The sequence below is a fragment of the Myxocyprinus asiaticus genome, chromosome 26 (genome assembly GCF_019703515.2).
Source record: "Myxocyprinus asiaticus isolate MX2 ecotype Aquarium Trade chromosome 26, UBuf_Myxa_2, whole genome shotgun sequence".
NCBI lineage: Eukaryota > Metazoa > Chordata > Actinopteri > Cypriniformes > Catostomidae > Myxocyprinus > Myxocyprinus asiaticus.
The window spans coordinates 1,216,633-1,244,593 of NC_059369.1; the positions used below are offsets into that span (position 1 = coordinate 1,216,633).

The 27,961-nt window shown below is 38.2% G+C and overlaps 1 protein-coding gene across 1 annotated transcript in view; it reads left to right on the top strand.

Annotated features, from left to right (window-relative positions):
* pik3c2g (phosphatidylinositol-4-phosphate 3-kinase catalytic subunit type 2 gamma) overlaps nt 1-27,961 on the top strand; it is a 52,025-nt gene that overhangs the window by 10,443 nt on the left and 13,621 nt on the right. The window contains exons 3-18 of the mRNA XM_051657463.1: nt 133-290; nt 400-514; nt 693-804; nt 1,056-1,126; nt 1,235-1,298; nt 4,586-4,711; nt 4,787-4,817; nt 5,034-5,217; nt 5,652-5,774; nt 9,153-9,281; nt 10,867-10,981; nt 12,402-12,535; nt 12,626-12,814; nt 14,157-14,250; nt 26,012-26,106; nt 26,390-26,570. Coding sequence (XP_051513423.1) covers nt 133-290; nt 400-514; nt 693-804; nt 1,056-1,126; nt 1,235-1,298; nt 4,586-4,711; nt 4,787-4,817; nt 5,034-5,217; nt 5,652-5,774; nt 9,153-9,281; nt 10,867-10,981; nt 12,402-12,535; nt 12,626-12,814; nt 14,157-14,250; nt 26,012-26,106; nt 26,390-26,570 — 1,921 coding nt within the window. The remainder of the gene's footprint in view (nt 1-132; nt 291-399; nt 515-692; nt 805-1,055; nt 1,127-1,234; nt 1,299-4,585; nt 4,712-4,786; nt 4,818-5,033; nt 5,218-5,651; nt 5,775-9,152; nt 9,282-10,866; nt 10,982-12,401; nt 12,536-12,625; nt 12,815-14,156; nt 14,251-26,011; nt 26,107-26,389; nt 26,571-27,961) is intronic.

The window sequence follows — 27,961 nt, forward strand, 5'->3', positions numbered from 1 at the left end:
ATTACTTTTCACAAAGTATTATGTAAGCACCACACTCCTTGGCCACTATTCAAATGACGTTTAACTGTGCTTCATACTTGCATTATTTCTCATAAATCTGGCATTCTTATCCGTGTGTTTGTCCTCTGACAGGCTGCTGTCAGAATATCCTCACACTCATACAGAATATAACTCTGGAGTGGTGTGGGGCCGTTTGGCCCCTGTGCACATGTCTCTCCTGGAGCACACTGAAATGCTCTTCAAAGTATCTGTGTCCTGGCTGCCTGTGGAACTACCATACACAACTAAACGTAAGACACAGACTGTGGTATTGCAGATTACAGTTTCATACTTCTAACGATTTTATGTTCAAGTCTTTTGGACACTTTGGATCAATATCATTTGCATTTGTGGAAGCAGTGAACAGCACAGCTGAGGAGCTGATGAAGGCAGTTTTAGTCACTCTAGATCATTCTGCCTCATCCAGTGGACAGTACCAGTTAAAACTCTGTGACTCTGAGGAATATCTCCGGAGGTAATTTCACCCCTTTAAACGTTTTTTGAAGTAAATGTAATTTGTCAGGAGTGGAATTAATGTTGTGGTTTTCACTGAACATTAACGGTGAAGCTCTATTTTAGTTTTTTGTCGTTTCAATCAAGTGGATTGTGAACTAGATGTCATTGTTTTGACTGGTTCATTTTGCCTCTTACAGTGATGATGTTTTGGGCTTCTGTGAACGCATACAGGTGTATCAGAAATTTGCGTTGGACGTTCCAGTAAGGATGGTACACAGGAACAATATTGACAAAACGCTGGCACGATATGTGAGTCCAATGATATGTCACATTTATCAAGGTGTTTCCTGAAATTGGCTTTTTGCTTGTATTTGTCACACAATTTTTAAAGAGGAGATGACCATGTAAAATAAGATAACAGATAGCATTGTGGATAGTACCAAACCATCAGTTGATGACAGACATTTCTTTAATAAAGTTGGATCAGATGTCTAAAATGATTTCTCGTTTGAAGAATTTTGTTACATGATCAGATAATATTTATGGTGGTGTTTCTGTAGGAGGATGACATCAAACAGACGTTTGGTTTTCACCCTTTCCTCTCCTCTGCTTGTGCATTCAACACAAAAAGGTTTGTTTGTCTAAACATCAGTTCAGTTAATAGAAAAATTTAGGTTATTGATTGTATCTCTTAATGTTCATAAAGTGACTATGTCTAGAATGCCATCTGTTCTCTTAGATCATGTCTGCAGGGGAAATTGAAGAGCTACAGTGAAGCAGTCAGTAAACTCCTCCGAAGCTGGGTGTGTTACTTTAATATGAGTCTGAAAGAAAGCAAGCAATTATTAGTGCACATGCATGAGTGGAATACATACATATGAACATGTTACAGTTCTGTAGAATTTATTCTGAATCATCTACATGTCATTTATTGAAGATGTTTCACCTTTAAATTGAGTGGCTTCATCAGTTGATGGATTTCATATAACCATGTCAAACCATATAGTCATATGACTCATCAAATGCTGTGAGAATCATGCCCCCGATGTGTGAATCATGCTGTATAAGTTCAGTCGAGACAACTGTGAGTGGTTGAGAGAGGTGTCGCATGCCAAGATCATTTGTCATGTACATGTTCCTGAGTGGACATAATCTGTCTACAGTGTTGATGTATTCAATGAATGCTGTAAAACCAGCAAGTGATCGTCAGGATACTACAGAGCAGGAAATGTGCCAACCAGCTTTGGGGTCGTATGTATAAAACTTCTCAGAAATGCTCTGAAGAATTTTCAAAGAATGGTGTCAAAAATTCCTAGCATGAAGTAGGACTTGTGTAAGAGTAGGACCTTCCTATAAAGAAGCTAAAAGCAACTTTCAACAAAGTCTAAGCCTGATTCTTAAGTGCTGACTGAGGTGAAACTTAAAGGAATGTTCTGGGCTCAAAACACCTTAAGCTCAATCGACAGCATTTGTGGCATAATGTTGATTACGTGTTAAATGTTGAATTTAATTTCGACTCGTTCCTCCTTTTCATCCAAGCAAAAGTCTGAGTTCCAGTGAGTCACTTACAATGGAAGTCAGTGGGGCCAATCTGTAAACATTAAAATACTCACTGTTTTGTATAGACACGATGTAAACAATATGTGTGTTAACATGATTTTAGTGTGATAAAGTCACTTACTAACAGCATCTGTGTAAATTCATCCAATTTAACTACTTTGTTACCATGACATCAACCCTAAAACAACTGTAAAAATGATGTTTTAAACAACTTTACAGCACAAGTTTTAACAGAAGAATTACTGTAAGTGCTTTTATAAAATTATAAGCTTCACATTTCTGCCTTTAAACCCTCCTAAAATTGGTCTCATTGACTTCCATTGTAAGTGCCTCACTGTAACCTCCATTTTTGCTTTTTTTAAAGGAAAGGAGGGACGAGTCAAAATACATTTTTGTGGTAATCATCATTATGCCACAAATGCTGTCGATTGAGCTCAACTTGTACTGAACCCTGAATATTCCTTTTTAAGTGTTGTGAAATAAGGACTACAGTGGTGTCTACACAAAATGGCCGCCCTCAAACACTAAATCAGAGATTCTTTTAAATATTGAGATAACCTCCTCGGTTCTATCATAGAAGAAGTGTAATGGTCAACTAGCATGTTACAACAGTAAGCCACCATTTGTGGATACCATACAAATGAATGGGGAGAGCCGTAAAATGTCATCTACCTGTGGCAAAGTCATCTGTGACTTTTCTTATAAAACATCAATTTATCGTTGTAAACTCCACACATAGTTCATTCCAAAAGGATTGTTTATTGTAAAACATGTTGAAGATTAGCAGAAAGGCATTTGATTCATTAAGAGATGAGCAGTTTCCTCTCAAAAGCAGTTTATTCAGCACACTGAAGCATCTCCTGTATAGACATCCATTCAAAAAGAACGAAATCTTGTCTCCTCGCCAGTGTACCGCCATAGAATGTCTATGGGAGTGCCGCGTTATGCTAAGCTTGTAGGCTCCCCTAGAAGGGTGCCATGACACCAATCATATATTCATGATATAGTCATGACATTATAAAATAATATTTTAAAAATAGATTATTTTCTGTCAATTAACTCGATTAATGAAATGAGAAAAGAAAATTAATTTGGCTGTATTTTAAAATGTTATTCTACATCTGCCAAATGTTGTCCGCCAAACAATGTACAAATTGAAGGCTACAAAAATTCGAAGTGTACTCTGTGCATTGTGTGCAAAATGTTGCAATCTATATTACATTTGCTTTTCACATTATCAAAACAAAAGGGCAAGCGTTTGTTGACAGTTTTAATGTAGAAGGACAATTTAAATCACTAACGTAAATGATTCTAAAACAAACTTTTTGTTGTAATCCCATTACAGTTACTTGTTACATGTAAGATTTCAGTTAAACACGGTTTAATTTAGAGCTAAATTTGACATTTGAACAGATCAACATTATTTTGTCAATATTTAGTCAAAATGATTGTGATCCCTTTCTCTGTCTTTGTGCTCCGTTTGGTTGAGACACGTGTGCACATTCCATAAAGTAAGCCTATTTGAAGTTATAATGACTCGTATGCTGTTAGGACAACATGTTTTGCAAAATGGAAACTTGCATGACTTGAGTTTATAATATTTGCAGATAAGAATAAATCCGTAAAATGTAAGTTATGAGCTGGGGTTAAAAATCTCTCAAGTGCATTGAACAGCAGAAGGAACCTGTTAAAGATCTTGACACCCCACACGAAACTATGAGCTTCTATAAAGCATTTTATATAGACTGCTTGGGTTGGGCTCTTAAGATGCAGCTCTGTATCTCAAAGATCTACTAATCATAATGAAATGTATTATTGATTGATTTTTATCATTTGAATGATAGAACATTTTATTGATTAGTTGTTTTATATAGCCCATCACATTTTTCAAAGGCTCAATTCACATCTCTGAGTTTCAATGTGAAAAATGAAAAAATGTGCTGCAATTAAAAGATTCTAGTGATTCATTTCATTTTGCCCAACTATGAGTCACATTTGCCCAAATTCCACTGTCATATTAGTTGAACACATTCTTTCTTTGTTGGAGAGTGCATAGTTTCAACATAACACAGTGATCATGCTACTCTTAACTAGCTTAGGAGACCTCTCCAGTGCTCTTAACTGATTTAGGAGCTGAGACCCAGTCTTAACACTTTATGAATCACACTTATTCTTAAAATGATGTCATTCATAGAATTATGACACACTTAAGACTAAAATTTGACTAAGTGGCTTACATACGACCCCAGAATCCTGAGGAAAGTGTCAGGAAAAACTCCAAACGTTTTTCAACAAATGCGACATCCTGCTACACTTCAAACTAGAATAGCTTGGACACCCAAAATGTCTTAGAACAAAATATAAATAAAAGCATATTGTGTGCAGTCCATCACCTAACAACTGATAAATTGCCAAACATCTTTGAGTAAATGTCCAGATGCTTCAGAATAAATTCAGTTGATGAAAATAATCATTTATTAAAGCATTTGTAATGTTTTAATTTTTGAAATATCTGTATTTGATTTGTCAGTGTGGTGTCAGTGTAAATGAGGTTGTAGAAAGTGTTCATGGCGTGTGTGATCTGCTGTGTGGCCTCACTACACGAGATCTAGAGGAAGCCATTGCACGGCTCAACTGCATCAGTCTACTCACACTGGTATATCATACACACATCAAACACATTTCCTTGGTTTATTTTTTAAAATTATTCCATGGCATTTTTTCTTTTCAGACTCCGACTGAATTTTGTGACTGTAAAACTGGTGAGTATATTGGATAAAATATTGACTGTTTTGTTGAAGTCATTCATTTCACAATGACATCTCAGGAACTTTTGTTTGAGTGTCTGTTCTGTTTCAGTAGAAGCTGATCAGACCAGCAGAAATTTTGACTTATAATCTGGGTCATAATGATCCTCGTTCATCTACAAGTGAAGAGTAATTTACCAGTGATTTATTGTAATTATGTCTTTGTTTCAGCTGTAGTGAAACTCCATCAAGCTCTGGTGAAGCTGCTTCACATTTTCTTCACAAACTTTGATTTGGACTTTAGAGTACTGGGGGAACATCAGAGTCCACCTGCAGCTGATGTAAAACACAACACCTGCATGCTACAGCTCAACCTCACAGCTCTCTACAGACTGCTGCCCAACTGGTTAAACGGGTACGATAAGACATTGAGCTCAACTGTGACATCATAAGTCAAAAATTGAGAAACCCAATTCTGAGAGATACTTCATGCTGCCATCTGATACATTTTTTGTGAGGAGCAGGCCAAAATTATTTGCTGAAAATCTACAGTAGCTTTCAAATCTCATTTGCATTTGTGTTCAATTGTATTCAAAAACCTATCGGCCATGAGATGCGCAAGAACCAATGATGTTTTGTATCATTGACATCTTGAGAGGCCAGGTTTGAATGTTCACAAAAATGAATGAGATGAGAACTGCAGCGGAGCAGACATTTTTCTGTGAATGACAACAGTATGTCTCCTTTTTCGTTTTCCATGGATGAAAGAAAGTCATTCGGGTTTGGAACAACATGAGAGTGAGCAAAGTATTTGAAAATTCCATTAAATTCCATTTGTGTGTGTTACAGTTTTGATCACTTAAGTATGAGATGCTGTCTCACACACTGCGGCAGGAATTTGACTGATCCAGTGCTGTCTGATAACATCAGCACGTTACTGCAACTCCACTGCAGCATCCAATGCAACCGTTTGTAAGAGCACTTGAGCCATTTTGCTTCATCCAACTCATAGAATACATTTTTATATAAAATTAAAATACAATATTTTGGTTTAAAGTATGTGTGTGTGTGTGTATATATATATATATATATACACACACACACCGATCAGCCACAACATTAAAACCACCTGCCTAATATTGTGTAGGTCCCCCTCGTGCTGCCAAAACAGCGCCAACCTGCATGTCAGAATAGAATTCAGAGATGCTATTCTTCTCACCACAATTGTACAGAGCGGTTATCTGAGTTACCATAGACTTTGGTCAGACTGGTTGGAACTGACATTCTTTGTTGACCTCTCTCATCAACAAGACATTCCATCCACAGAACCGCCGCTCACTGGATGCTTTTTGTTTTTGGAACCATTCAGAGTAAATTCTAGAGACTGTTGTGTGTGAAAATCCCAGGAGATCAGCATTTACAGAAATACTCAAACCAGCCCGTCTGGCACCAGCAATTACCCATGCAATTATCTAATCAGCCAATCGTGTGGCTGCAGTGCATAAAATCATGCAGATACAGGTCAGGAGCTTCAGTTAATGTTCACATCAATCATCAGAATGGGGAAAAAATGTGATCTCAGTGATTTGGACAGTGGCATGATTGTTGGTGCCAGATGGGCTGGTTTGAGTATTTCTGTAACTGCTGATCTCCTGGGATTTTCACGCACAACAGTCTCTAGAGTTTACTCAGAATGGTGCCAAAAACAAAAAGCATCCAGTGAGCAGCAGTTCTGTGGATGGAAATGCCTTGTTGATGAGGGAGGTCAACAGAGAATGGTCAGACTGGTTGGAACTGACAAAGTCTATGGTAACTCAGATAACCGCTCTGTACAATTGTGGTGAGAAGAATATCATCTCTGAATGTTATTCTGAGGTGCAGGTTGTCACTGTTTTGATGGCATGAGGGGGACCTACACAGTATTAGGCAGGTGGTTTTAATGTTGTGGCTGATCGGTATATATTACAGTATACTGTGTGTGTGTGTGTGTGTGTGTGTTGTCACAAATACCAGTGAAATTTTAGAGTTCTCTATACCATTTTTGATACCACTGCAAAAATGTGCTAATATGATAATGTGCCATTGAATGGGCTCCTTAAGACTATTTAAAAAGTTACATTTCAATGTAAATAATACATTAAAACAAATGCATGTGTTTCTCAATGAAGTATTGCATTAAGTGTTTTTAAGAAATCTATTTTATTTTTTCGTATTTTATTTTTAATTTTTTAGAATTCCATGTTTTTAAAGTTTAATTTCATCGTCAAAATGTTGTCTAATCAAATTAAAGCTAAACTATGTAACTTTTGACTCTCTAGCAGTTGAAGCATAGAACTGCAAGTTACTTGTGGAGGAACACTTTTATGGTAATTACGTCAGCAGGGCTTTGGCTCTGCCCGGATGAATCTGATGGTTTGAGGAGTACCAGTGTAACCATGGGTTACAGATGATCAATCTATCAGAGTGAATGTCACTAAGAACAACAAAACTTACTCCCTGCTCTCAAAAAATAAATTAAATAACAAAAGGAAGAAAAAGGCGGATATCCAATTTTTTTTATTTTTTTATTAGCAGGTAAGTAGCATATATTCTGCTGTTATTTTGACTTATTGAAAATAATTATTCAAAATAAATAGTTACAAAAGTTAGGCAATGATGACACTAGGTATAATGATTGCTAGTCATATCAGATTAAGTCAAACGGTGGAAACTATTATAACTTAGCTAGCAGGAAAATAGACCAAGGTAGTAACTGGTTTAGAGACTGGCATTGTTACCGGCATAAAGTTATTTTTTTTTTCCATTGTTCTTCCTCGAAAGTGAAATCAAGCACCGCAGTACCACAATCCATAATAAAATGCCCCATTAGAGTGGCTAACGCTATCTAATGAAATACCGCGCTAAGAGAGCTACCTGGCTAACTATCGGTCCAGTAAAATATCTTGCCTGTCGAGCAAGAAAAAGCCGTCTCTGAGCCGGTTTTAAATTCTTTCAGACCTCTAAAAAAGCCAAGCCAATGTTGTTTCGTGTTTTATTATTATGGGCTCTTTCGCTTTCCCTTTGTGTCTGCAGACTCTTCTTGGTTTGAGGTTTCTTTATTTTGAAAACAGGTGATTCCCCAGAGGGTTGCCTTTTTGAATGATCCATGGTCACTGTCGCTCATGTATTGTGCCTACAAGCTTTCATCTTCAAACTACTATCACACCTATCATTGAACATACCTACGCGCCTATAGTAGCTGCAGACCTTTTATTTTTTTTATTTACGGAGATGACACAAGCACGCACGGATGACTGACGGAAGTATTTAATTTCCCGCCATATCTTTCCAGACAGCTCTAAAATATACTGTACATAATTATTATAGACTTACCATAGTTAATCGGGTTCAGGCAAAAACATGGTTTGGAAGATGGATTGTTGGGGTACTTGATTATTAATGCAATTTTGTTCATTTCTAACAACAAAATAATCTTACATAGAATAGCTTTAACTCTGTTAAGAAATTAATATAGAAAAATTATCATACCAAACTTTTATTCAGTACAACTGCACTCTTGCTTGGGATATATTGCTTATTTTTTTATTATTATCAATATTATTACTATTATTATTTCTATAGTGAATATTACATTTATCTATACATTTGTCAGATTTTCTTCATTTTCAGGCGTCTAGCTTTTATTTTGAATCATGCTTTTATTTTTATGTGCGTTATTGAAGGAAGCTTCACAAGTCTTGATAAACAGTTCTTTCATGGCCTAGTGTGATTATTAAAGCCCAAATGCTGTGATTTCATTATATAAATACTGTATATAGTTTGCATGTGATGCGCGCTTAACAGTGGATGAGTTCTCTGCTCTGTCATCTCGTCACACACATGATTCTGGAGTTTGGAGTTATGAACGGTCTGCTTCACACATGCACACAACTCATGCAGACTAAGATTGCAGTCTTTCATGGTTTAATAATCACACTAGGGCATGTCACGATTTTAATTTATTTGTGCATTATTTATTTCCCCCAAATATGTTAAATTTGTGTGTGAGCATTTGGAAGCAGTTGTGTGTCCGTCAGACAGTGTACGGGTATCTAATTGAGTCAATGCTCAGTACTACCGGTGCTGTAGAAACACTGGTGTTGTGACATCTTTTTTTTATTTTAGTACTGAAGTACCGGTACTTTTGACCTCTCTCTCTCTCTCTCTCTCTCTCTCTCTCATATAATATATATATATATATATATATATATATATATATATATATATATAATATAATATTATTTATTTTTACCCCAAAGTGCGTACTGTTTGTGTGTTGTGTATATCCGTGTGTGTGTGTGTGTGTTGCAGATTGGTGTTTCCTGTTGCAGTACTGGAGCTTCCGTATGAATCAGTATTGACTTTACATCTTATGGGCTCAAAACAGAGCAAGAGTCCTGAGCTGTTGTGTTGGGCGGTCCTTCCTCTCTTTAACAACAAGTATGTCACCATCATCTTCATTCCTTAATAAGAGATTTTTATTAGAATGAGCAAATACAAGTGACCGATTTCTCTTAGTTGTCTTCTGTTTGTCTTTGTTTCTGGCCGAAGAGAAAAAAACATACTATACGCAAGTGAGCAAACGCAGACATGAATGCTTGTTTAATGCACTGCAAGCACAAATATTCCTGTGTACATTCAGTACTTAATGTGTTTGAGTTTGTTTTGGTGGTTCGTAACCGCTTGCATGACCAAACTCTCAGGAAAACTTTGTACTGTCTGCTAAACACCTTCTTAATATCACTGGTCCACGTCATCTGTAGGTGTGACCTGGAGCTCCACCTACTTTAGGCCAACAGCTAATTCTGTCTACATTGTTCAGTCAGTTAAATCGGTCAACATGAACACATCGGCGTGCGGAGTTACCGAGCTGGTGCAAACTTACCTATATCTGTACGATTTTTCACGTAGCGACAATGTTGTTTTTTTTTTTCTATAACCAAATCTACTCAAATACTCTATAGCGCCTATTCATGCTGTTGTTTGATATGCTGCTTCATACATATGCCATCTGCAGTGAAAACCACATTCACATTAGAGGTGTATTTCTAATCATAATTTTTTTGTCTGTGTTCTGCTCATTTACACCTGTCTGTTATACACCCATTTTTGCAGTAGTATCAAATTCATCATAAAATGCAATAAAAGAGACTAACTGGTGCATTTTATGACGTCTTAGCATCATGAATGCAAAATGTAAACATGACACATTATATACTGCATATATATATATTACATTAAATCATCATCAGGTGGGTAAAACAGCTTCTTTTACTGACCTCATGTGAATTTGATAACCCTTACTAAAAATCTAGAGTTGCTGCAAATTCGCCACTCATTATTTTCACCTGCAAATGAGCTTGGAATTTTTGCCAGAAGTTTGCAGCTTTTCAGCGGTAGTGCTGAACCTGTAGCAAACCTTTGGCGAAGATAAATTGTTGGCCGCAAAACTCATTTGCATGTGAAAGTTAATGAGTGGCAAGTTTGTGGCAACTCTAGATTTTTTTTTTAAGGGAACACATTTTAATGTTACATTAATTCATGTTTTACATGTAGAAGCAGTTGTTGTACATAAACCATGCTACAACACCAATGACTTGCTGGTTTGACATCATGAAATGGAGAGACGTGTGTTGAAACACTGTCCTGTGACACTTTTTTTAAAATCTATACATAGGCTTGTTTGTTTACATTTGTTCATTCACATTTCTTTACAGAGAATTATCACCATGCTGAAAGAACTTCTATCCCTCTCAGCCTTGTTTTCAATCCTGTAAAAAAAAACAAAAAAAAAACAATGTGGTACTACTCTGAATAAGGTCTATAGCACCCCTTACACCAACTCTGAGAATGCATTGCATACTTCTGTTGTGTTCTGAATTAAATAGAAGCATCTGTGTTCACGTGCTTGCAAACAGTATGTTTCAGACCTTAGTATTAGTATACATGCTCAGATCAACATATCCTAGAGAAAAGCTTGCTGTGATGTGTGAGTGAGAGGTTGATAGATGTTTTGCTCTTGCAGGACTCTAGTCAGTGGAACAGTTCTGCTTAGCATGTCCACCCAACTGCCTCCTAGATGTCCTCCATCACCAGCACTGACTGAAGACCACCGGCAGCCCACTGGAGTCATTTTACAGGTGAACTCTTTATTACACACACTCACACACACATCTGCAACTCTTCTGAAAACATCATAAATCATAACATTTGGATCACTTTTGCCATTTTAGCAAAATTTTGCCTAATTTGTGAATCTTATGAAAATATGTTCAGGGACCTTGTTTATAAAACTTGGCACTAGTGATGTCAAGTGCCCAGTGCTGGGTAGATTACTTCTGAATTGTAATCTGGTACTGATTGCAAATTACATAACAAAAATTGCAATCAGTAAGGGAATCTCTTGGATTATATTTTTTGGGTAATCTAATCTGATATGAAATTTGTGTATTTTTGCATTGTGATGCACTTGATAGACAAAACCCTACCAAAGACATACTGTAGTGACACGTGGTTATATAACACAAAGAGTGATAATTTAAATAATTCAGTGTATTTATAGCCAACTGGCTAGTGGCTAGTATCAAGTCTGTTTGTGCAATCACACAAACCTCCCTATCTCTTCTGAAAAACACTCAAAGACCTACTGATCGTATATCAGCAGTAGGCTGATTTATAATGAAAAAATTAAGAAATTAAATAAATAAATACAAAATTAGGTGGGGATCAATAAATTATGAACAGTTTACTGCAGTTTCCAGATTAAAATGTAATCCAAAAAAAGTAACTAATCTGAGTATTTTAAAAAGAAATTTAATCTAATTGCAAGTAATTGATTTTTGGAATCTGTTTACATAATCCAGATTATGTCAGTGGCGGTAGGCACTGAGGCAGTGCTTCCTCAAAAAATTCTGGTGAGAAACATGATTGACTGTACATAAATAAAGTATGAAATGTGAGCTCAAATTGTGTGTAACAGTCATATTTCCAAAGTAACAGCAACACCAGCAGATAAAGTTTCATCTTCTCTCACACTTCTGTTGAGTGCATTGTGATCTCATTGAGCGTGGCGTGAATGTACGCAGCGAACTGTGGAGGAATGTAATTAAACATATACACCGATCAGCCACAACATTAAAACCACCTACCTAATATTGTGTAGGTCCCCCTCGCGTCAACCCGCATCTCAGAATAGCATTCAGAGATGATATTGTACAGAGTGGTTATCTGAGTTACCGTAGACTTTGTCAGTTCGAACCAGTCTGGCCATTCTTTGTTGACCTCCCTCATCAACAAGGCATTTTCATCCACAGAACTGCTGCTCACTGGATGCTTTTTGTTTTTGGAACCATTTGGAGTAAATTCTAGAGACTGCTGTGTGTGAAAATCCCAGGAGATCAGTAGTTACAGAAATGCTCAAACCAACCCAAAATTATATTTTTTGCTGTTTTATTAGCATTCATTAAAGACATTATAACAAATACTACCATAATGTATAAATACTGAGTTTTAAATGAAACAAACAAATAGATAACTTTCATTTATTGTTGCTGTTTGAAGATTGATTTCCCAGAATCAGGCCAGTGGCGGTACGAGCGAGCGGTCACTATGTCTGGGTCAGTGCTGGAGTTGACAACATGTGAAGAGCTTCAGAGGAGAATAAGAGATGTGTGTCAGAAACACTGCCTGATGCTGTCAGTATGAGATATAACACACATTGTGTTTGAAGAATGCTGGGGAAGATGTGGACATTAATGTCAATTCCTCTGTTCAATGTTGTACAGCATGACTGAGAATGAAAAAGCCTTCCTTTGGAGTAAACGATACATCTGCAACAAGAAGAACTCATACCTGCACTTGGTCTTGGGCAGTGCTCCGCATTGGCGGCCACAGAACTTACCAGAAATATATTCCATCCTAGAGCACTGGATCCCCCTCAGCACTGAAGAAGCCCTGTTCCTTTTGAGTCATGAGTTTGTTTACAGCATATTTACTACATTTATTTTATGTTCGGATATTCTTTATAAAAAGAAAAATGGCTTTTGCAGAAGTATTCAATCACATTTTCCCTCAGTCTTTGGGATATGGACTGACTTTGCTCTCCATTCATGTGTGATTTTGGTGCAGTTGTTGAACAGTGTCGCAGATTTTCATGTGGATTGAGCTTCAGCAGATTTAGTGTTCATTTGATGTTGTGTTTGGAATCATTGTCCTGAAAGATTCACTTTCTTGCTAATGTTTTTTTTCTCTTGCAAATTTCTCTGGATTTTGCAACATCCTTTTCTTTCTACTTTAATAAGGCTGTGAAATGTGTATCATGGTCTCATTGCAATGTGGGATAAAATATTACTAATCTGGTCACTTTTTTTCAACTCCATGAAGGTTGATCCAAGAACTTTTGTGCCCTTAATCAAGACGCTAATCCTTGTCTTTGTCCAGCGAAGGTGTAGACCGTGTAACATTAGATTCCGCTGCTTTATGTTGATGTCGAGCCTGTGCACCAGTGTACTGTACATGACAGAAAAACATTTCACCAGCTCTGATCATGTGATATAAACACTTTTGATAGACAAATAAAAAGAATTATTTTATTACTTATAACAAACAAGAGTTTTGAGCAAAGAGTGTACCAAGGAAGTGTTCAGTACAAGTTAAGCTCAATCGACAGCATTTGTGGCATAATATTGAATACCACAAAAATTATTTTTAACTAGTCCGCACACAGTAAGGCTTTTACATTGGAAGTGATTTGGGCCTGTCTATAAACATGAAAATACACATAGTATAGCCAAAGATATAAACATTACACATGTTAACATGATTTTGTTGTGATGAAAATTGCTTTTTAACCTTATTAGTGTAACGTTATAGCCAATATTACAACTTTGTTACCATGACGACAATGCCAGTAAACCCAAAGTGATTTTATCACACTAAAATCACAGAAAAGAGAATTTATCACACTCGAGTCATGTTAACACATAATGTTTACTTCTTGTGGCTACACTTCTGAAACAGTATGTATTTTAAACATTTATGGACTGGCCACATTCCCTTCCATTATACAAATGCTTTCAATTGAGCTCAACTTGTATTGAACCTGAAACATTCCTTTAACTGATGGTTTTTCTGTAGAACATTAGGTATTTCAATCATTTACACATTGATTGTGTTAGATCAAACAAGAGTACAGGCACTGAATACTTCTGCAAATAATATATTCTAGGTTTTTTTCTGTTAAGAATGTTTTCTGACATTAATTAATACTACTAATGTATGTGTGTTCTAAGGGATCGTATGTTCTTTTTTTTCCAGTTTTCATGATGAGTATGTGCGTTCAGTGGCTGTGCAGCACTTTGAGCAAATCTGTGACTCCCAGCTTGAGGAATATCTGCCGCAGCTGGTGCAGGTGACTATTACAAACACTCATCATAATCACTACTGCTGTATTACATCACATACTATCCTCGTTCATTCATTCATTTTTCTTAATTACACACTAAAACTTATTCAACTGACCCAGTAGCCAAAACCATTACTCCAGATGCGGTTATTTTAACAACAGTAAACCATAGCAGAGAAATACAGTGAGCAGCAATAGAGATGGATACTGGCATCTTTCGTAAAACACATTGCAGAAAACAAGAATGCAACTTCATGTGTCGACATGACTCTAAGCCAGGTTTGTGACAGGACAATTTATTGTGGTTCCAGAGCGCCTTGAGACTAGAAACAGTTTTTTTTCCGTTTAAGTTAGCTTTATTAATCAACATGTTTTCAAGCCTATTGATAATAAACAAATAAATATTTGTTTACATTTTGTGAAAATTAGTCAGAGTCAGAGATCTCTGGCATTGATGGCAAAAAACAAAAACAACCAAAACTTTTAAATTGCAAGTTCTCTGATTTTGATGAAAAATATTTCCATTATTTGATAGTCAGCACATTTGTACTTGACTACAGCAAACCATATTTATAAACTGTTTGTTTGCTTTTGGTAGATTCACATTCTAATGAAAATATAAAAATGGTTCATTAAAACGTTTACCTAGATTTTCTCTCAGGAGTTACCCCTGAACCCCCATACAGTATCTTTCCTCAGTCACAAGGCCTCCTATGCCTCCATACATAGAATCGGAATCAGAATGAGCTTTATTGCCAAGTATGCTTACACATACAAGGAATTTGTCTTGGTGATAGGAGCTTCCAGTGTACAACAATACAAAACAATACAAAATACAGTAGATAATAATAAAAAATAATTATACGCATATGTACAGACACACACATACATACATGCACACATACACACGGGTAGTGCAAATCTAATACAAATCTGTTATGTACATTGCAATGTTTTTTTTTTTCGTCAGAGGAATGAAATGGCAGAAGAGGTTGGATGTGTTGAATAAATATAAGAAAGACTAAACTGTGTATTGCACATAGTTATTGCTCAATGGGGCAGTTTAACTGTTCATGAGATGGATAGCCTGAGGGAAAAAACTGTTCCTGTGCCTGACGGTTCTGGTGCTCAGAGCTCTGAAGCGTTGGCCAGAAGGCAACAGTTCAAAAAGGTAGTGGGCAGGGTGAGTGCGGTTCAGAGTGATTTTTCCAGCCTTTTTCCTCACTCTGGAAGTGTATAGTTCTTGAAGGGAAGGCAGGGGGCAACCAATAATCCTCTCAGCAGTCCGAACTGTCCTTTGTAGTCTTCTGATGTCTGATTTCATAGCTGAACCAAACCAGACAGTTTTTGAAGTGCAGAGGACAGACTCAATGACTGCTAAGTAGAACTGTATCAGAAGCGCCTGTGGCAGGTTGAATTTTCTCAGCTGGCGAAGGAAGTACAACCTCTGCTGGGCCTTTTTCACAATGGAGCCAATGTGGGTCTCCCTCTTCAGGTCCTGTGAGATGGTAGTGCCCATGAACCTGAATGACTCCACTGCTGCCACAGTGCTGTTTAGAATGGTGAGGGGTCAGTGTTGGGGTGTTCCTCCTAAAGTCCACAATCATCTCCACCGTTTTGAGCGTGTTCAGCTCAAGGTTGTTTTGACTGCACCAGACAGCCAGCTGTTTAATCTCCCTTATGTATGCAGACTCATCGTCATCTTGGAAGAGGCCGATGACAGTGGTGTCATCTGCAAACTTCAGGAGCTTGACAGAGGGGTCCTTGGCGATGCAGTCATTGGTGTAGAGGGAGAAGAGTAGTGGGGAGAGCACACATCCCTGGGGGGCACCAGTGCTGATTGTACAGGTGCTGGAAGTGAATTTCCCCTGTCTCACAAGCTGCTGCCTGTCCGTCAGAAAGCTGGTAATCCACTGACAGATAGACATGGGAATAGAGAGTTGGTGTAATTTGTTCTGGAGTATAGCTGGGATGATGGTGTTGAAAGCTGAACTGAAGCCACAAAAAGGATCTTTGCATGTGTCCCTGGTCTGTCCAGATGTTGCAGGATATGATGCAATCCCATGTTGACTGCATCATCCACAGACCTGTTTGCTCGATAAGCAAATTGAAGGGGATCTAGAAAGGGTCCAGTGATGTCCTTCAGGTGGGCCAACACCAGTCTCTCAAATGATTTCATGACCGCAGACGTCAGGGCGACAGGTCTGTAGTCATTAAGTCCTGTGATTTTTGGTTTCTTTGGGATAGGGATGATAGTGGAATGTGTGAAGCTGCATGGGATTTCACACTGCTCCAGTGATCTATTGAAGATCTGTGTGAAGATGGGGGCCAGCTGGTTAGCACAGGATCTAAGACATGCAGGTGAAACACCATCTGGGCCCTGTGCTTTCCTTATCCTTTGTTGTTGAAAGACGCGGCTCACATCATCTTCACAGATCTCAAGTGCAGGTTGAGTAACAGGAGGGGGGAGGAGGGGGGTTGCAGGAGGTGTTGGTGTTTATGTGAAGTGAAGGTCAGAGTGGGTGTGGGCCTTTCAAATCTACAGTAGAACACATTCAGGTCATCAGCCAGTTGTTGGTCCACCACAGGGTTGGGGGCAGGAGTCCTGTAATTCGTAAGTTGTTTCATGCCACTCCACACTGATGCAGGGTCGTTAGCTGAAAACTTCTTTTTCAGCTTCTCAGAGTATCTTCTTTTAGCCACTCTGATTCCCTTATTCAGTGTGTTTCTGGCCTGATTGTACAAGACTTTATCCACAACTCTGCAAGCATCCTCTTTGGCCTGACGAAGGTGCCTGAGTTCCGCTGTAAACCATGGTTTGTTGTTGTTAAATGTTAAATAAGTCCCAGTAGGAATGCACGTATCCTCACAAAAACGTATATATGATGTAACAGTATCTGTGAGCTTGTCCAGATTGGTGTCTGTAGCCTCAAAAACACTCCAATCAGTGCAGTCAAAGCGGCAACACAGCTGTGCCTCCGACTAAAATGTCAAACAAAACATCTGAATATTCAAAATCTGGGAAAAGATTGACTGGTGTATGCTGTCGAATGTTCAGAAGTTCATCTCTGGTAAAACTGACTGAAAAAAGGATTACTAAACACAGGACAAACAAACAAAAATAACAAAATAGAAGCACTCCACACTGAGGTGGACATCCATGGCGCCATCATGATGCATAGGCATCTGAATGTAAATTTATAAATGAACACTCAGTGACCACTTAATTAGGTACACCTATCTACACTGCTGCCACATGATTGGCTGATTAATGTATAAAACCATGCAGATATGGGTCTGGAGCTTCAGTTAATGTTCACATCAACCATTAGAATGGGGGAAAAAATTTGATCTCAGTGATTTAGACTGTGGCATGATTGTTGGTGCCAGATAGGTGCCAAAGAACACCATCCCAACTGTGAAGCATGGGGGTGGCAGCTTCATGTTGTGGGGGTGCTTTGCTGCAGGAGGGACTGGTGCACTTCACAAAATAGATGGCATCATGAGGAAGGAAAATGATGTGGATATATAGAAGCAACATCTCAAGACATCAGCCAGGATGTTAAAGCTCGGTTGCAAATGGGCTTCCAACCCCAAGCATACCTCCAGAGTTGTGGCAAAATGGCTTAAGGACAACAAAGTCAAGGTATTGGAGTGGCCATCACAAAGCTCTGACCTCAATCCTATAGAAAATTTGTTGGCAGAACTGAAAAAGTGTGTGCAAGCAAGGAGGCCTACAAACCTGCCACAGTTACACCAGTTCTGTCTGGAGTAATGGGCCAAAATTCCAGCAACTTATTGTGAGAAGCTTATGGAAGGCTACCCAAATGTTTGACCCAAGTTAAATAATTTAAAGGCAATGCTACCAAATACTAACAAAGTGTATGTAAACTCCTGACCCACTGGGAGTATGATGAAAGAAATAAAACCTGATATAAATCATTCTCTCTACTATTATTATTCTGACATTTCACATTCTTAAAATAAAGTAGTGATCCTAACTGACCTAATACAGAATGTTTTCTATGATTAAATGTCAAAAAATGTGAAAAACTGAGATTAAATGTATTTGGTTAAGGTGTATGCAAACTTCTGACTTCAACTGTACAAAAACATGGGACTCGGAATAGGAGTCAAATACACAAATTTGTATCGTTTTGTCACTGCGGGCGCTGCTCATTGTGAAACAACATCAGCGGTTAAGGGCACTTACACCTTCATGATTGATTACAACAGCATCCAATCATGTGCTTGTCAATTGTGGTCCAACTGTGGCAGATTGCTTGATTGGTGACAGCTACGGCCAATCGCGTGCTTGGCTACAGCGGCGCCTGCACAGTGGAGGTGAAAGCGGCATTCGTGAAACTTCTCATTCATAAACAAACTGAATGACCTGGTAAATGTACTGACCAACTGAATGAGAGGGGCATGTTGTTCATTTACTTCAGCATCGGCGTGTGAGTATCTTGTTCATCACGGAGAGAAACAGGTGGAAGAGCCTAAAAGTGACTGATGTTGCTGAGGACCTTTTACATGACTTGCGTCAGCGCTGCCAAATACATTGAAGTCTATGAAGTGACGCATTAGTGCAACCTCGGCTCCAACTTCATACCTAAGCGTTTTTCACATGTTTTTGCCTCACAAATGATGTCTTTGAGCATACAAAGCTACAATAAATATTTTAAAACTATCCATATTTATGAAGAGATACTGAATGCCTCAGTTGATTTTAATTATTACTGTATCATTTCCGAGTATCCAGTGACCCCAGTAATTGAACTACAGTAATTACATTCACCCAAAAAAAAAAAAAAACTGGTTGTTTAAATCAGTTTTACTATCAGAAATAATCAATAATTAATTGCTATTAATTATGGAATAATCAAATAATTAACTAAATAGTAATTAAATAGAATTTAATTCATTAAACTATTCTCGGGGCACCACTCTTTGAAAAGAGAAAAATTATATCAAGTTACTGATCGAGTCTCATAAAACAAAATCTACCCTGTAGGTTGAGTATCTTAATTGTTAATCAAAATAATCAATAATAGGAAAAACTAGTTAAATTATTGGTATACAAATCTAATAGTAATCTAGTTACAGTTAGTTTCTAACACCAATAACATAATAGTACTCTGAGGTAACTTGGGAGTTCTTCACGTGGCAGAGGTTGGCTTCAACACAATATTCAAACAAAAACAAACAGGAGTACTTATTATAATATAACAAGATTTATTATAATCAAGCAGTAGTGAACACAGCCAATACTATCCAAATATAATCCAAAAATAAAATCAAGGATATCCTAAGCTAACAGTGGAGCTATATGCTAGTGTGTGTGTGTGTGTGTGTGTGTGTGTGTGTGTCCAGGTGTGGTAACAAAGGAATCAAAATGGAGGATCAGGTTCAAAATGGAGGGTTAAGTCCAAAATGGAGCTGATACCACGTGCGGATGGAAATGAGCGGACACACAAAGGAACTGACGAAACGGGCGGGAGAATTTGGTTCACCAGCCTGAGTCGAACACAAACCGAGGCGCCACTCAATGAATATCAGTGAGAGAGAGAGAGAGAATGAGAGTGAGAGAGAGAGAGGAAAAATGCATGCAGTTTAGTTAAGGGTAACCGCTCGTAACAGTGGGACTGAATTACTAGTTCAAATCACTCAACAAAACAAACGTAACTAAAACAAATCTCCCAACTCGAAGCAGCGAGCAGAGTTTAACATACAAATATATTCAAACCATCAGCATTTAGAATCAAAAATATGATTTAGATTCACAAGAAGAAATCACAGTTTCTAAACTAAATCTGCCCAGATATCAAGCCTTACTTGGGAAATCCTGTGTGATTTCAGTAGGGTTGTCCGTTGGAATTCCTGTTGCATTGAGCGGTCAGGAGAAGCGGTCTGGATGGTTCCTTGTCTTACGCTCGTCAGCGAAAAGACGCGTCTCTGCTTTATTCTTCGGATCCAGCAATGGAGAAGAATGCAGAAAGTAGTCAACGTTGAATGAAAAAGAGGGAGAAGGGAAACTGGTCGCCTTTCCGTTTTTCAAAATAGATTCACTGTTGCTTTACAGTGAAACTGAACCGGTTGATATAAGTATACTATAAGACTTGAACAAAGCTAAGTTAATCTTACTCTACCGTGGCCAAATGGTGAGGTTAGAAAAATGTGGTCTCTTTGTTCTCAGTCCAAACGGAGGGAAAACTCCTTCAGTACGTGCACAGTACAGATGTCCCTTAACAGCAAGGCAGAGCTTAGCACAGAGAGGCCGAAATTCGTCTGTCCGCGGGTTTTGTTGACGAGATGACGTCATCGGTTGTAGGCCGCTCGACCAATGGTGTTTGAGACTGGGTCCATGGGCGGGACTTCGCATCCAGTTGTGAATTTGTGAAGGATCCTGGGAAACTGAGTTCAATGTCTCTCCTTTTGATCATAGAACAAAGGGCCATGCGGTCTCTGCTGCCATTTTAAGTGGGCCAAGGCCCTACACCGCTAAGACCAAAACATAAACGAGTCCTCTTTTTATTAGCCAAAATAAGACTTTGCCCCCGAATTTCTTCTAAAACAATAATGACTCTTCCTAATTTATCTTTAATCTGTTTGAGACATTTGAATTCGAACCAAACAAACAGAAAAAAGAAAAACGTGCATTAACCATGACAGCGGCAACTAGCGTCCATCCCTCTAAACTCAAACAGTCCATGTACACCTACGAGAGCCCCCGCGACAACTTTGCTGCCGGCTGCTCGAGGGTGTCAGCTTGAGCATGTAAGTGTCTTTTAATGTCTACAGAACCAGAGGTTTTTGAATTCTTTGACATATTGTCCTCCTAGAACAGTTATGGAACAGAGTGTATCGAATCTCACTGGTTTATGACATTATTAGTGTTAAAACTAGCAAAGTGCGCAGAACTTGCCGTTCACACATCTGAACCTCGCATGGTATCCATGTTCCTCCCATTTTTCGAACTTTTTTTGACCCTCATGAGTTTGCATCCCTGTGAGTTATAAACTTTAGACAATGATGACAGTTGGACCACATTTAAAAAACAAACAAAAAAAATTCATACTGGGTTGGTAGCGTGGTGAATCAGCCTTAATACTTAAGGATCTGAATTAATTTTCAAAACTTCAACAATCAGAGTCAGCCTATTCCGCGGTTACCACATGGAGTATGCGGAAAACACTGAATCTAATCGTAAAAATGGCATTAGCTATAAAACGCAGAATGTCATGGAATATGACATATTTGGAAGAAAATGAATGTTTGAATGTACAATTAATCAAATTAAAATTATGTCCTAGTGTGATAATTAAACAAAAAAAAGTCTCTGATTTAATTGAATAAATAATCTGCAAGTGATGCATGCTTGCATACTTCAAAATGAATGTGTAGAGATGGCCACTCATACACTGAAATGATTCAACCCCTCATGATCATCACGTGCACTCTTGTGTGTGAAATGAGTGAGACAGAGAGCACTCTGAAGTGCACAGCACATACAGACTATGTATTTATTTAAATAAATCACAGCTTCACAGGGATTAATAATCACACTGGGCCATGGAGCATACTGCTTATCTGGAGGTGAGAAACTACCGTCAAAACACACAGAAACGCCAAAATAAAAGCTTGATTTAAATGGACGCGTGTGTTTTTGCTTAAATTTTATGCACCCAACAAGTGTAATATGTCCTGGAAATTTGTGCCTTGAAAAGAGTGGGAACCCTGGTTGTGCATTCTGAGATGCTATTCTGCTCACTACAATTGTATAGAGGGGTTATTTGAGTTACCGTAGCCTTTCTGTCAGCTCGAACCAGTCTGGCCATTCACCGTTGACCGTTTATCAACAAGGTGTTTCCATCTGCAAAACTGCCACTCACTGGATGTTTTTTGTTTTTAGGACCAATCTAAGTAAACTCTAGAGACTATTGCGTGTGATAATCCCAGGAGATCAGCAGTTACTCAAACCAGCCCGTCTGGCACCAACAATCATGCCACGGTCTAAATCACTGAGATCACATTTTTCCCCATTCTAATGGTTGGTGTGAACATTAACTGAAGCTCCAGACCTGTATCACATGACTGGCTGATTAGATAATCGCATGAATATGTAGGTGTACAGGTGTACCTAATAAAGTGGTCGGTGAGTGTGTATACTGTATATATAAAGATTTATTTATATATATATATATACACATACACAGGTGCATCTCAATAAATTAGAATGTTGTGGAAAAGTTCATTTATTTCAGTAATTCAACTCAAATTGTGAAACTCGTGTATTAAATAAATTCAATGCACACAGACTGAAGTAGTTTAAGTCTTTGGTTCTTTTAATTGTGATGATTTTGGCTCACATTTAACAAAAACCCACCAATTCATTATCTCAAAAAATTAGAATACATAAGACCAATAAAAAAAACATTTTTAGTGAATTGTTGGCCTTCTAGAAAGTATGTTCATTTACTGTATATGAACTCAATACTTGGTAGGGGCTCCTTTTGCTTTAATTACTGCCTCAATTCGGCGTGGCATGGAGGTGATCAGTTTGTGGCACTGCTGAGGTGGTATGGAAGCCCAGGTTTCTTTGACAGTGGCCTTCAGCTCATCTGCATTTTTTGGTCTCTTGTTTCTCATTTTCCTCTTGACAATACCCCATAGATTCTCTATGGGGTTCAGGTCTGGTGAGTTTGCTGGCCAGTCAAGCACACCAACACCATGGTCATTTAACCAACTTTTGGTGCTTTTGGCAGTGTGGGCAGGTGCCAAATCCTGCTGGAAAATGAAATCAGTATCTTTAAAAAGCTGGTCAGCAGAAGGAAGCATGAAGTGCTCCAAAATGTCTTGGTAAACGGGTGCAGTGACTTTGGTTTTCAAAAAACACAATGGACCAACACCAGCAGATGACATTGCACCCCAAATCATCACAGACTGTGGAAACTTAACACTGGACTTCAAGCAACTTGGGCTATGAGCTTCTCCACCCTTCCTCCAGACTCTAGGACCTTGGTTTCCAAATGAAATACAAAACTTGCTCTCATCTGAAAAGAGGACTTTGGACCACTGGGCAACAGTCCAGTTCTTCTTCTCCTTAGCCCAGGTAAGATGCATCTGATGTTGTCTGTGGTTCAGGAGTGGCTTAACAAGAGGAATACGACAACTATAGCCAAATTCCTTGACACGTCTGTGTGTGGTGGCTCTTGATGCCTTGACCCCAGCCTCAGTCCATTCCTTGTGAAGTTCACCCAAATTCTTGAATCGATTTTGCTTGACAATCCTCATAAGGCTGCGGTTCTCTCGGTTGGTTGTGTGTCTTTTTCTTCCACACTTTTTCCTTCCACTTAACTTTCTGTTAACATGCTTGGATACAGCACTCTGTGAACAGCCAGCTTCTTTGGCAATGAATGTTTGTGGCTTACCCTCCTTGTGAAGGGTGTCAGTGATTGTCTTCTGGACAACTGTCAGATCAGCAGTCTTCCCCATGATTGTGTAGCTTAGTGAACCAAACTGAGAGACCATTTTGAAGGCTCAGGAAACCTTTGCAGAAGTTGATTAGCTGATTGGCATGTCACCATATTCTAATTTGAGAGAGTGAATTGGTGGGTTTTTGTTAAATGTGAGCCAAAATCATCACAATTAAAAGAACCAAAGACTTAAACTACTTCAGTCTGTGTGCATTGAATTTATTTAATACACGAGTTTCACAATTTAAGTTGAATTACTGAAATAAATGAACTTTTCCATGACATTCTAATTTATTGAGATGCACCTGTGTATATATATACATACACACACACACACTCTACCGTTCAAAAGTTTGGGGTCACTTGCCTGAAATGTTTCTCATTATCTTAGAAATCTTTTGAAATTAGTTTTGTAGACAAAAATATAATTGTGCCAACATATTAATTTATTTAATTACAAAAATAAATGGTATTAAAAAAAAAATAAAAAATAGTTTTTGAAATGGATGACTTGGACTGAATAATTAAGAAAAGCAGCCCAGCATATAGATGGGAACTCCTTCAATACTGTTTAAAAAGCATCCCAGGGTGATACCTCAAGAAATTGGTGGAGAAAATGCCAAGAGTACAATTCTGCAAAATCTAGGCAAAGTGTGGCCACTTTGGAGATGCTAAAATATAACATAGTTTAGATTTTTGTTTAGTCACAACTTAATTCCCATATTTCCATTTCTATTATTCCATAGTTTTGATGACTTTACTATTATTCTAAAATGTTTAAAAAAAAAAAAAAAAGTGACCCTAAACTTTTGAACGGGTGTGTGTGTGTATGTATATGTGTGTGTGTGTATGTATGTATGTATGTGTAATATATATATATATATATATATATATATATATATATTACACACACACGCAAACTCACCAACCACTTTATTAGGTACACCTTTATATTATAAATGATAGAAAATCCCCCATAATCCACTACTTCAGTTGTCTTTGTGCCCCCAATGTCCTCATTCTTGCCCAGAAATTAAGCTACTTTTTTGACTGTTTAAGATTTATTTTACAAAGTAATATTGCTGCCAACTTGGAAATGTATAATAACTATTCCAAAAAATTTGCATTTCTTACACATTGTCATTTGTCAGAATGGCTACAAAACAAGTTATTATTGTCGGGACCTTTGGTGGGATGGAAATGTTGAGACCAGATTTCTTAATTGAATACCCCAGCTGTAGGGTAAATGTATTTTCTTTTTGATAGTGCTTTTCACCCAGCATCACATTACAGTACTGTAACCTGGGCAATTCTCTGGTACAGTTTTTCTTGATCGCTACATCTCGTGAAACAATGAACCATTCTCTCGAAACTATAACCACAATCCCAAAACTACACACCAGTGTGTACAAACCACAAACTTTCATGTTAAAATCAAACACTTCACTCAAAACCAAGTTCTCTTATGTCAAATTTAAACACAAATCTTTTTTTTTTCTTTTTTTTTTCTTTAGGTTCTAGTATATGCTACATCAAATCTGAAAGTCTGCAGGCAAACACTGAGGCAATTTTCAAAAAGTATATTTACAGAGAGTTGCTTACGTTACAGTTCTGTAAAGTGATGCTGGGTGAAAATCACTGTCTAAAAGAAAAGTCAGCAAAAAAAGTAGTCCGCATTAAACAAGCAATACGGCCTCATAAATGCAGGATATGATGTCATAAATACCTCCTGCCAATATGTTAAGAGCACTTGCCTGGTATTGTCTTGGTGTTAAGGTAGTGTGGAGACCTTCATAGGACAAGCAAGCATTTTCAAATGGGCATCCTCTTTCATTGAAATGTCATTAAGCCCACTACAGCCCACTACCATCTCTGGAGGGCTCGACGATGACATCTGGTATCCCACAGTCATACCCCATTGTTTCTCCATGCTTCATGATTTATCTTGGGGCCCTTGAAAGATCTTTTCTCTTGATCCACAGCCATTGACTACTTCTAGTATACTGTAAAACTACAGTAAGTGTTGGCACAAAAAAAAAATTCTTCAGTAATTCTTCAAAACTAAGTATTTATTGTACTGCAGTGATGTCAGTGATTTATTATTATTTTGTTGTTCATTGACAGCTTCTCACTGAAACTATAGTACATTGTTTTTAATGTCATCTAAATCGACATTTCATTAGCAAAAATATAAAATGGAAGTTCAGAACATTTTCTCCTCAGTCTTTCAGATATGCGCTGTTTGTGTTGTTGTTTTGTGATTTCTGTCTGATGTTTGATGTCTCCTCTAGGCTCTGAAGATGGAGTGGGAGATTGATGGGCCGTTGATGACCCTTCTGCTCTCACGATCTCTGTGCTGCATCCGTATCGCACAGCAGATGTACTGGTGAGAAAATCACAAGAAACGATTATCTAATTAGCAAGGGCATCGTGCTTCATGCTTTTCCGTTTTAATTGTGTTGTAATCCTTACAAAAAAAATTCTTTTTTGATTTAGCTGGCTTCACCAACTTACTAAATATATGTAAGCTATTGCTAACATTTGAATTCTTCAGATTTGTTGTGTGAGCACAAGCATTGATGAAATGTAAAATTAAAGCAGCTTATGTGATGTATCAAATCCAGCATGTTGATTGTGCGGATTGTTTTCACTAATGTTTGCATCTGCAGGCTAGTCATGGACGCTCTGGATGATTTTCTCTATAAGAGTTGGATAAGTAAAATGTTGTCAGCACTGATGCATTGCTGCGGATGCGCTTTGAGACATGAGCTGCAACAGCAGAGCAGATTGGTGGATCTCCTCACTGAAGTGGCACGGAAAGTCCATGCAGCTGGCAAAACCAAGAGAAAGGTCTCATAACACATTGAGATGATGCTGTGCACTATTAAAGCTGAAGTGTGTCATTTCTCCACCACCAAAGGGAACTGCAAATATAAACTTTGTTTTCAAACAGATTTTTCAAACACTCCCTGCTGTCTGCCATTGACTTTGGAAAAGTTACACACTTCAGCTTTAAGAAACTTGATTCTAAACAGCAGCTGATTGAGGTTTTTTGGCTTATGACAATAACAGAACCCTTTTTGACAGTAAATAGAACCCTGATTTATAGGTTCCATGATGATCTGTAGTAAAGAACTTTAAACTCAAAAATCCATTTGAGCAGTAAAAGGTTCTCTAGGTAGAGTTGGTTCTTTACTGAACTATAATTACCAACCTTTAAGGAATCTTTCTTTTTACAGCATACAGTGCATTCGGAAAGTATTCACAGCGCTTCACTTTTTCCACATTTTGTTATGTTACAGCCTTATTCCAAAATGGATTAAATTCATTATTTTCCTCAAAATTCTACAAACAATACCCCATAATGACAACGTGAAAGAAGTTTGTTTGAAATCTTTGCAAATTTATAAAAAAAACAAAAAAACAAAATCACATGTACATAAATATTCACAGCATTTGCCATGACACTCAAAATTGAGCTCAGGTGCATCCTGTTTCCACTGATCATCCTTGAGATGTTTCTACAACTTGATTGGAGTCCACCTGTGGTAAATTCAGTTGATTGGACATGATTTGGAAAGGCACACACCTGTCTATATAAGGTCCCACAGTTAACAGTGCATGTCAGAGCACAAACCAAGCCATGAAGTCCAAGGAATTGTCTGTAGACCTCTGAGACATGATTGTATCAAGTCACAGATCTGGGGAAGGGTACAGAAAAATTTCTGCAGCATTGAAGGTCCCAATGAGCACAGTGGCCTCCATCATCTGTAAATGGAAGAAGTTTGGAACCACCAGGACTCTTCCTAGAGCTGGCCACCTGGCCAAACTGAGCGATCGGGGGAGAAGGGCCTTAGTCAGGGAGGTGACCAAGAACCGATGGTCACTCTGACAGAGCTCCAGCATTTCTCTGTGGAGAGAGGAGAACCTTCCAGAAGAACAACCATCTCTGCAGCACTCCACCAATCAGGCCTGTATGGTAGAGTGGCCAGACGGAAGCCACTCCTCAGTAAAAGGCACATGACAGCCCACCTGGAGTTTGCCAAAAGGCACCTGAAGGACTCTCAGACCATGAGAAACAAAGATTGAACTCTTTGGCCTGAATGGCAAGCATCATGTCTGGAGGAAACCAGGCACTGTTCATCACCTGGCCAATACCATCCCTACAGTGAAGCATGGTGGTGGCAGCATCATGCTGTGGGGATGTTTTTCAGTGGCAGGAACTGGGAGACTAGTCAGGA